The 12052-nt window shown below is 22.6% G+C and overlaps 1 protein-coding gene across 2 annotated transcripts; it reads right to left on the reverse strand.

The window, feature by feature from the left end:
- Nucleotides 1–971: 971 nt before the first annotated feature.
- LOC132920808 (PDF receptor) lies at nucleotides 972–11468 on the reverse strand. Of its 2 annotated transcripts, XM_060983486.1 has the most exons (10): nucleotides 11421–11468; nucleotides 8095–8192; nucleotides 7524–7631; nucleotides 6899–7038; nucleotides 6738–6841; nucleotides 4176–4386; nucleotides 3803–4099; nucleotides 3633–3724; nucleotides 2578–2764; nucleotides 974–1594 (listed from the first exon to the last, which is right to left on the reverse strand). In XM_060983486.1, exons 2-10 carry the CDS (start codon nucleotides 8156–8158, stop codon nucleotides 1523–1525), a joined length of 1275 nt encoding a protein of 424 aa, XP_060839469.1. In that variant the 5' UTR covers nucleotides 8159–8192; nucleotides 11421–11468; the 3' UTR covers nucleotides 974–1522. The 2 variants fall into 2 exon arrangements, with proteins under 2 accessions (XP_060839471.1, XP_060839469.1); XM_060983488.1 differs by lacking the exon at nucleotides 11421–11468 and having other exon boundaries at nucleotides 972–1594; nucleotides 8095–8161.
- Nucleotides 11469–12052: the final 584 nt, after the last annotated feature.

Below are 12052 nucleotides of genomic sequence, written 5' to 3' on the forward strand. Positions count from 1 at the left end.
ATTAGGTTCACCTCCAAAATGAGTTCTCAAAATTAGCTAATTAAGAAGTACGATGGGAGAAGAGCGATTAGATACACTTACTCGTACAATAATATCATGTGGAAATTATATCGACATTTGCACTGATGCGGTTATTATTTTATTATTATTATTATATAGTATAATATTAAAAAAATATTATGTTAATTAATTAATATAAATGTATTTAATTATTAGAATATTAAAAAACATAATAGTTCTAATTAGTACTTGGTATGACGTAGTTAACAACATAATAAAATAACTAAATCAGTTTCTTTGTCAATATCGTTTCCCGATGATCATATAAAATATAAATAAGTTTTATATTCATTAAAAATTATATTATCTATTTATATATTAAAATATAATGTATTAAAATAATAAATTATGTTAAAATTTAAATATTATGCTTTAAACTATATAATTTGTTAAAAAAAATATCATGTAGCTTAAAAAATTGGTGGATGGTCCCCCCACATCTTAAGTTTAACCCTATAAGGGTAGATAGAAATAAGTTATTCTTTATTAACACGCTTAAAACAATTTAGTTAGACACTACTATCAATAACATACTACTGATTAATTTCATTTATAATTTAAGGTTTTTTATATTATGTTATTCACTTTTTGAAATGCATTTACTTATTCCCATCCCTGTTTGTTTTTCAATTTATTAAATTCGAGCAATTTATACATACATTTTTTTTGAACTTAAACAGGCTATTATGGGATGGAAAAATATTTCTCCTAGGTATGAGTTACACCAAAACAACAAAATTGATTTTTTCAAAAATTGGATTTGCGTAAAAATGTCAGTCTTTTTTTAATTTTTTTTCTACTATATTTTCCAGAATTATAAAAAAAGGTATGGTACTAACTAAACCAATTTGATACCAAAAACCACTCATATAATTAAAAATCAAAGCATTTTACTGTCCCAAAATGTTATGAAAGACATAATACAAAATCAAAATCAAAAACACACATCATCATTAAAGCAATACATTCATTGTTCTACTCAGAATCTAGAATAAGTGTTGCTATTTTTATTAAAAATCTATTGCATTTTTTATACTCACAAATTTGCTATAGCTGATCTCTTCATCAATTTGATTCGTTTTATAATAAAAAGTAAACTACACTTTTTATTATATATTTTTCTTTAATAATACTTGATTTTATTACAATATTACAATTGAATATGTTCTTTAAAAAAAAATTAAGATTATAAATAAAATAATTTTATTATTTAAACAATGTAAAAACCATATATTGTGTACAACCCATATAGTTTAAGCAATTATTTTACTTTTAATTACCTATCATTTATTTATCATAAACCGTATTTCTATTTTATTACATTATTAAATTAATAGTTAGTTTATAGTGCACATAATGGTTAATTAAATACCAGAAACCAAGTATATAATATTGTTATTCATTAAAAAAATTAAATTATATTTATAAAAAAAAGATTATAATAATCTAAGTTTTAAATAAATTATGTCATTTCCATTTCAAAATTTCGTCGTGATTTTTGGAGCATCATTCGTTTATCAAACGACTTTTTAATCTGTAACAATGATCATAATTTATTTAATAATCAATAAATAGTAAATTGTAATATATCCACACAAATAAATAAAATTATAAACGATTATAACAATAATATTGTATGGCGTATTGATTAAACATGGTATAACTTATAGCCATGATAAAAACATGACGATATTTCGTTCAGGATTTATATTGTTTTCATTTCCATAATTATGTATTGAAGTGACGTAGCCAGAAAAGTTCCGGGCCTACCACTTTTTTCCAAAATTTTTTATCAAACATTTTTATTAATTTGTAGTTAGGATGAATACTATAGGTAACGATTAACAAATATTATTAAATTTATTATACAACATTATCTTATCTTATCTATTATTAAAGTTTTAATGCACGACATACGCTCCTAATTTTTGAGTATTTTGAAATTTGCTTTTCTGATGTTATATTTAAAGTTACTTCAAAGACTAGAATCCAATATGAACTGAATAAAGTTTTTCTTCTTTAAATTAAATCAAATTTAATTATAACAAATAAACTATTTTACTCCTTTTATTGTTGATCGTTTAAATAGTTTCAGTTTATTTTTCCGTATGACCACCACAAGATCAGAATTAAAGATTGACTCAATTTCCCCCTCGATAGCCTGTTCTAATACCCTTAAAATATAACTTGAAAATTATACAATTATAATTTGAGGTTTATAAAGATAATACTTATTTTTATTTATTTTCACTGTACACCGATATAGTTAACACTGGAAAAATACAAGTTGAAATGATTTTCTACATTACAAACTACAACACAACATAACATATTTATAAAAAAAGAGTTTAACAGTCAAATCAATATTTATTTATACTTAAATATGTTTAAAAAATATATTAATCATGAATCTCAGTTATTATGATAGAGGTGAATAAAAAAAATTATTACCAAAACATGACTTACATTTAACCTAGCTATGTAGCTATTATTTTTCTTGCATTTTAGAATACTTACTTCTTTATTCATAAAACAATATAATATTGACACCATTAAGCCCTGGAATGAGTGTAATATATGTGCAGAATATGACCAAAAAGCAAATAATTCAGGACTTTTTGAATGTGGTTCAGGTAATATAACTAATATAAAGTTTGTAATCCCAAGTAAAGGAACGAGAGCTATGGCTGCTTTGGATACTTTTCTAAAACACAAAACAAAATCAATATTAATATATAGAAAAGAAAATAAGCCTTACGATGGAATTTTATTTTTAAATGTCCTCATTATTTTGTCTTTAAAATTACACTTAATTTAATATTATTAGAGTATATATTAACATTAACTATTCTATTTGTATGATGGTTATTTGCTATTAACTGAAATTATTAAAAATATTACAGATAATATGATTGTAAAATATAAATTGGAAGGTAATTAGGTTAATTAAAATTAATTTTATAATATCACTATCTACTGAACTATAAGTTATAACTTATAATTATTTCTGAAAGAACATTATTTCTTGAAGAACTAGATACTTCTTTTAAAACAAAATTAAAGTTATTTAATAATTAATTTAATTTATTAAGTATAAATCACAAATCTTTTTTATTATTTCTTGCAAAGCTTAATAATTTATACATATATTAAATAATAAATATTTTCCAAAACAGAATGATTCTACATTTTATGTAAAAGTTAAATTTTTAAACTAGGTATCTTAAAACGATATACTATAGAACACATTATTTCTTTATAAAAAAATTCAGCCATTTATCAATAGGTAAAACTATTAAATTTAAGAATATAAATTTATTTTTGTAAAAATATAATAATTATTAAACAATTTTTAATTAATTGTACAGGCAACTAAAAATAAAAATAATATAGACTTAAGTGGAAAGGTTTCTCACAATACCCTAAAGTTATGTAATTCATTAAAAGATTCATTTAACTATATAATTGCATATTTATAAAAACCTATGCAAAATGCTTTTAACATTTAAAAATTGAATTTTCGTCTGATTATCTTATATTAAAATATATAAAACGTAAAAATATATTAATACCTTATTATATCCAACTCGTTTGATGGTGACAATTTTGATTTAATTTTTTTCAACAGCTCTCTCAATACAATGATTAATATTATGAAATTTACCTAGTATTAAAAATTGTATTCAAGTTAATAATAAATATTGAGTGATAAAACATAATAACTCATTAAATCTAAACTTACTACGATAATTATCATACGGGGTCCTTCAAGGATCCAAAAAAAGGGTAACAAACTGTAGCCCCACCAACAGACACTAGATGATTTTTTGTAATAAACCATTGTTACCAATAACCATACAAACGTCATCAACGCTGGTAAACCCCAACCAAATAGATACATACGGAAATTTATTGAATTTATTCTTAAGACTCTAGATTTTATAATTCTATACAGGTATACTCCTTCATTGTACATCCACATAAAACTAGCAGTTTTCGACCATTCCAATATGACTTGACTACCCTCACAAATTATTGGCTAAAACAAAAAAAAAAGCAAATAAAATATTTTTAATTAAATAATAAGAATCAATAACCAATATTGTTATGCTTACTGTATATATAATTCCAAAAAACCAATTGTCATCATCTTTCACTAAACGGATTTGGTTATTACAGTCTACAAGACAAGTTACATTCGAATGATATTTTTTTGTTTTGAATAAATCCAGTTTATCAATATTTAAAATTAATTTTATGAACATTTGTAGTGATAATGCGACAAATAAATTCATGTGTATTTTGAACCTCTGTTCCAATAAACCTCTGAAATTAGTTAAAAATTAATATTTTTAATTTGTATGTAACTAAAAGTATATAACTAATAATATGCAAATTCCTAATACCAGGAATGTATCAAAAATATTTTAAAACCAAATATAATAAAACCAACACGCCAATTTTTTCTATACTATTATCCATTTATATAACAAATTGTATTTATACGTCTGTGAAATGTGAACAATGAACATACATTTTTGAAGTATAGAAAATAAAATAACTAATAACGATACTTCTATAGCTCTATAAACAATTAATTATGATCTAATATATCCCTAACTAACATATTAAGTTAACATATCAATTTAGCCAACTGATACGTAATAAAATACATTTATCAATTCTTTTTCTAGTACCTACTATCGTTCTAACCATACACATATAATTTATTTTATTTTTAACTTTCCAAAAGTTATGGAAATATTCCTTGTTCCCGGGGAACATGGCTTGAGGAATATTCCTAGAGACACATCACTATAATACATCTATACAAGTATTTAAATATGGAAACATTAATTGTTTTATTTATACAAATAATTACCTATTCTATTAAAATAATAATGACTTATTAATTCATAATTATTTGTATACACATAATAATTAAGAATATTTTTTATTAAATTCAAGACTACCTACATTATTGTAATTTATTGATACATAACTTATAATTAATAGCCATATATCTGATATTTTTAAAAAAATATTTAACAATTTTAAAATATAAAATAAATCTTGAAACCTTACACCACTACACCATATCGCTCTAAAGTTTACAACATTGAGATTGAAGTGCTAATTAAAAGCCTATTATTAGTCTTACAATAATTGTTTTTTAATGGGTTTTTTTCAGTTAACACATTTTAGAACAGTTGAAAAGTTCAAAAAGTCGAATACTACCTTAATAGATTGATAAATAAATACCACGGCCCTTAATTTTATTATTTTGTAGTAGGTACTCTGCAGTTTTAAATTTCAATTGTACTTCTTTATTTTTTCCAAAACTGGTCAATTTTAATGTTTAAGAAAAAAAAAATTACGAAAACGATAAACACTATTAAAAAATATGCACATTATTATAAAAATCAAGAATTAATGCTAGACTATTTGAAAGTAAATCTTAGTACTATACCTAAATATAATTAAATACTGTTATTTTTGCGCGCTTTATAAATTATAATATAGTTATATCCTTTCTTCAAATTTAAGTAACCAAAATATATTTAGAATCAAAGTAGATATACGTGTGACAAATTTATAATATACATACATATTTTGTACAAATTAACACTCACATATTATTTTACAGTAACTCGACCATGTTTTAACGAATTGAAAACATGAAACTTGCTGCAAAGTAAATAGTGTCAAATTTGTACGTTATTACAATTTGTATTCAATTTTAGGTTATATAAATACTATTTTTAATGGTATGCTATTGTAGTATGTGGGAGGTACTCTTAGATGTCTAAGACCTGAGGTTCCTAATCCCTTATTATAGCAAATACTGTATATTTTGTTGCACTTCTTAAAATGGTGATTGAAACTCCAAAACAAATAGGCATAGAATGTTTAATGGTTTAATAATATATATTTTCCAACAACATTCAAATCATATAATTTGAAAACCATACACATCACTGTTTCATTAGCAAATGCATAGTATGCGCGTAAATTATCATTTATTATTAAATTTTAAAGTGATTTCGTAAGACAACGTTGAACGAACCTTGTTTACTTTATCAGTATACTAGATTATTAAAACAGATAAATCCACTTGCATTATTTAATCTGTCACAGGCAACAAACACCGTGTAGGATATTAAAATATGCACACATGCATTGTACATGTACAAATGTACAATCAAATATCTAAAACGCACGACCCTTATACAAAAGTCTTCGACTGATTTTCATGGAATTGTTATCATAATAGATTCAGCAATATCCGTAGTATCATATGCTTCTTTTTATTTAGTACTTACTTTTTTACTTTTCGACACATAAATATTGAATATAGTCGACTCACAAAAAATTCTCGTTTTTTTATTTGTATATGATTTTTATTGGTTACATAAAATAGAATAGTTATTATGATTAGAGATAATTTAATATTTATATGTATTTTATATTTGATCAAAACAAAGGAAACAACTATGTTAAGAATCTGTGACGCTTACATTTAACGAAATTTTAGAAAGGGGACATCTATGGGCATTTGTCATGGACAATGCTGTGCAGGATCAGCTAGTTATATTAAAATATAATTTCAATGTACACTAAAATTAATATGCATTTTACATATATTCTAGAATCAACTTGCGTATACGAGTACTTACTTATGCCTGATGAAAATACATAATGATATGATCAATGAAACGATAGATACTAGGCATCCGACTACTTCAATTACTCCAGTGTTAATAGCAATGTTAAGTTTTCGCTTAAAAAATAAATAAACTTGAAATAACTGAATTAACTATAAATTATCTAATTCTACTTTTGTATCGTAGTCTGATCCAAGCTTCTCTAGCATTTCCGTTAGTTCTGGAGTATAACAGCTACTATAATCAGTTGATCCAAACAAATTCGTTACATTTTCCCATTTTCCGTCTTCTGTACAATATTTATAAGCCATTTCTAAAATAATAAAAAATGATCATTAACATAATCAGATTATTTTTATTTTTAAAGATTTATACAAAATAAAAGCAATATTAAATCAATAATCATAACAAATTTACATTTGTATATATTTTTGTAGGTAGAAAATTGTTCACATTGTTGATTCTTAATGTTGTAATATATATGGTTATTATACCTAATCATTATTTTATAGCTATTATTTTACTAAAAATAATGTATTGTTAGTTAGTAATTTATATTGCTATTATTTGACAATTTATTATAATATAATTTGGATTTGATTAATTTTAATTATATTTTAGCCAGATTGTAAAAAATATCGCAACATAATATGTATACAACTTAATAATTGTGATAGTTGTATTAAGATCAAATTCAAAATCTACATTTAAAACTCAAACTGATAATTAATTCTGACATGTAAAGCAAATATTTGATATACTTGAAATTCAAAAATGAATATAATAATAAGTAGGTACTCATTTTGTCAAATCCTTGTTCTTTTGGACATGGTTGAGATACATTGGTATTGGCTTTTGCAATTGGCCAACATGTTTTCTCATCATAAAACCAATTGCAGAATTTATCTGAAACAAAATTTAAAATGCTAAGTACTCAATACTAAACAAATATTATATTGATTAAAAAAAAAAACCTGCCTAACTTAATTAAATAATATAATAAATAATTTTTATATAGATAATATTAAAACTTAAAATGAATATAAAAATAAATACCAATTATTAAATTATACATTATTAAATCATCAGAAAAATAATTATTGGTTAATATAATATACACATTAGTATATGTATAAAGGTAACTACTAATAAATTACTGAATCAGCGACTGGTAAATTATATGTATCCGAAAATATAAACATGAGTTATTAGTGCCTCATTATTTATTTCCAAAGAGAATTATAAATTAAGCAATGGAATATAGTGAGACAAATTTTTAATAATCTATTATTCAAAAGCACGTATTTGTAACATATAGTTTTATTATTTATGTTGTATTTTATAGTACATTGGATTTTACTATACTTACCATTGGAAGTAATTATGTTATACGATGAGTTAGAATCACATGAAGTTAGAATATTGGTTGTCATCTTATTAATTTTTGAATAATCTCTTTATTTTAATCTGTAATAAAAATAATAATATATTTAGCTCGAAATTCTTTATGTTATTGTTAAATTGTGTGTTTAACTTTATAATTGAAACAATTTGTTAGTTATTTATTTTAAAAATATTTTTTAGTAATTTAATGTATTTCAAACATAAAACTTTTAAAACAATATTATCTTAACCAATTATCCGAATTGAATATTATTTTAATAAAATAAATAAATTCTCTATTGAACAAAAAAAAAAAAATGTTAAAATGTTAAAATGTTTAATTTTTTTAAAGATTCAAACGGCGCCTTGAATAGGCAATTTAATAGCATATACAACTGCTGCTTGCGTTTTAATTTAATACTACTATTTCTGTTGTATGCATTAACCGTAAATATTTTCAAAAACAGTTAACATAAGTATTCGTATTTAATACTGTACTATTATGTTTTAGAGAATAACTATTTACAACGTATAAACGATACTAAAATTTCAATAAATTACTGTTAGGACATACAAGTATAATTAACGAAAAATATATCCATATTTTTTTCCAACCACAAACACCTATTACGTACATAATATACTTTATAAGTAAATACATGTTTGATATACGGCACGGAGTATAATATTATGTTTGATCATAAAAACGTTATGATCTAACACGTGTTTAAGGTAAATTAAACTTTCCCAAATCACCACACCAGTCTAAAAAAAACCTTTTTAATTGAAACACCATCAAGTACAGGTACAGGTACAGGTACCAGTACAGGTACAGGTAGCTTATTTTAACAAAAAAAAAACCATAAATTGGTTTATTCACTTCCTATGAAGTTTCCGCTTATGATCACAGACTACTATTGTTAAAACGGCAATAATGTTGAGTGTCGACTGACTACGAAATACAAATATAACTACGTCTACTTTAGATTTAGTAAAAAAAGTTTTCTACAAAAACACTACAACAAGTCAACAAACTATAACACAATAACAGAAGAAACCATAAATGTCACAAATATAATATTAAAATAAAATAATAGGTATGTGTAATTATTTTTACATACTATGATAAAATACTAAATAACTTTAATCAACTTGATGCATACGATTTGATTTATAATAATATTTAATTATAATTCTTATAATACACATTGGTAGCAAATAACAACGTTTAATATAGGTATATTATGTTATACTATAACATTATTAAATCTTCAAAAAGTTTGAAGAATTTATACACATATATATTATACCGTATACTATATTAAATTACATGTATATTATAATATATATATATATATTATTTATTGTTATATTATAAATGCAATTCGGTTCGAGTAAATGTTAAATTTATAGCAAAACCATGACCGAAATCTATACATAAACTTGTATATTGTAATTTGGTAACTTTTTTTAATCAAAATTCACGATACCAATGTACTCGAGGGTTAAGCAAGGAGCAAGGAGTACCTGACTTTCTTTTCTCCTATTGAACTTTTTTGAGTGCTCTTGTAGTGGATTTATATACCTTTGTTGATTTTATACGATCTTTGTCTACTCATGGTATTTTTTGTGTTTAATGATGAGTTAGCAAATCTTTAAGAAACGTGTACGGTGTACACTGTACACCATATATTTTTCGTAACTTTTTTCTGAATTAAGTAGGTAGTTGTAGGATCAACTATTGGTTTTAATGACCAACATTTCAACTTCAATTATATAAATACTATATAATATATATGAGTGAAATACAGGGTGATTCTTTTATCGAACAACATTCAATATTTCAAAATTTATTAATGTTTTAAAAAGAAAAATTTTTTTTCGTAATATTTATTCGAAATAAAACAATATCTTTCGGAGTATTTTGATACATAAATATCAAAATTCAAACGAGTAGTTTATGAGTTACAGTTATTTAAAGTTAATGTCAAAGTAGTGGAAGGGTACAGGGATATCCCTCAAAATATTGGTCTACTACTCCATTTACCAAAACTTTAAATACTTATAAAACAATAAACTATTCGTCCGAATTTAGATTTTTATGTATTGAAATTCGAAAAATATTCTACTTTATATGAAATTGAAATTTTATGTAATCATTCAAAAGGCAAAAACTAAAATTTATAACAATTAAAAAAAATGTTAAATTATTGTTTTATTTCGACTAAAAATAATTATATAAACAATCTTTTTTTCAAAAACATAAATAGATTTAAAAATAATGAGTGTTGTTCGATAAAATAGTCACTCAATATATAATATTTATAATAAGAATCTAATTATCAACATTTTAAAGATTAAATTATTTGATTTTGTAAATGAAAAAATTTAAATTATTATAAAATCAGTATTTTTTGAATAGAAAATTTAATAAAAGTTAAAAGTTTACGTAATAATATTTTAAATCGATATAACTTCAAAATTGTGAAACATTGTGTAATTCAAAATTATTAATAGCAACTATTGATATTCCAAACAATATTTTTTTAAATACTTTACATGGTATTATAGTAACTATATTATAATTTTCATTCTAAAAAAAAAAAAATGATAATCAATTTATTATATTAATACTTACTATGAAAAATCAAAATTTAAATCATAATTTTATTTAAATTTTCAAACCGACACATATTTATAAAAAAGTAACTATTAAAATAAAATAAAATAAAAAAAAATATTCTTTAATTATAAATGTTGAGGCCATTATAAATTTATAATTATATCAATATCATGAATACTATTAACTTAATTACTTTATTATTTTTGAAAAGCTAATTAAAAATTAATATAGCAGTTTAAATTTGATATTTTTAAATTATATTTATCTTTTATTTAATAAGTTAAATTATTTTTATTTCTAAACATAATACAAGCGCTGGATTAAATCGTTTTTATTCTATTCCGTACTTCTACATTAACTTAAGCAAACAATAATGTAACTTCTTACTGCTTGACTACACGCTAAAAGTAGTATAAAAGTGGAAATAATTTATAAGAAAAATAATATATCAATATTATTTAATGAATTAAAAACCTAATTTGTAAATGGTTGGTATAATTTGGACATTTCTCCCAAAAAATTTAAATATATAATTATACAATTCGAGTACGCAACTCAAAACAATTTAAATAAGTCAAACAAATTTATCGTTCAAATAAATGTAGAAATGAAATTATAAATAGGTAGGTACTGAGCGAAATAAGCATTCATCAGAATTTAAGTTCTAAAATATGTTAAAATGTGCTTACCTGAGACTACGGAGTTCGTGAATGACTATTCCACAATAACAGTTGAATGTCCCGCGTGTTTGTGAGTAAAATACTAAAATGCGCATATTCATCTTTCAGTTGTTTCATTGGTTGAAATTTTTTACATAACTGTGTATATATGTAACTGTTTAATTTGAATTCTGTTTCAACTATCTATTAGGGTAGAAATTAATAGTATTTAAATTCTTAACCAACATTGCTTATGATATATGCACTATGACTATTATTAATATATCAGTAACACGCATAAATTAATTTCATTAACAATATTAAAATAAATTTTATTTTTAGGGCATCTTGGCGTATTATAATTAGTCAAAACTATTACTGGGGAATATTTTTTTTTGTTATTGAATTTATATTTATAAATTTAAATTTAATAATATGTGAAATAAATTGTTAAATTAATAACCATACAAATTTTTCAATTTTATTCAAAATGTTTTATTAAATTAATAGTCATCTATCGGTATTGGAATTTAATGAAGATTGCTAAGACAATAAAAATTACAGTATACATACTTTATGAAAAATAAAAACTAACTATAATTTATAAAATAATCATAATATTTTTCATATAGAACAATATAAAACTTCATTATAAAAGAGAT

Source organism: Rhopalosiphum padi, chromosome 2, assembly GCF_020882245.1.
Source record: "Rhopalosiphum padi isolate XX-2018 chromosome 2, ASM2088224v1, whole genome shotgun sequence".
Classification (NCBI taxonomy): Eukaryota; Metazoa; Arthropoda; class Insecta; order Hemiptera; family Aphididae; genus Rhopalosiphum; species Rhopalosiphum padi.

Coding starts and splice junctions, on each gene's coding strand:
- LOC132920808 (XM_060983488.1), bottom strand. CDS start 8,158: ATGACAACCAATATTCTAACTTCATGTGATTCTAACTCATCGTATAAC. Junction 7,039..7,523: donor ACAAGGATTTGACAAAATGA/GTACCTACTTAT, acceptor TTATTATTTTAG/AAATGGCTTATAAATATTGT. Junction 2,765..3,632: donor AACGAGTTGGATATAATAAG/GTATTAATATAT, acceptor TTTGTGTTTTAG/AAAAGTATCCAAAGCAGCCA.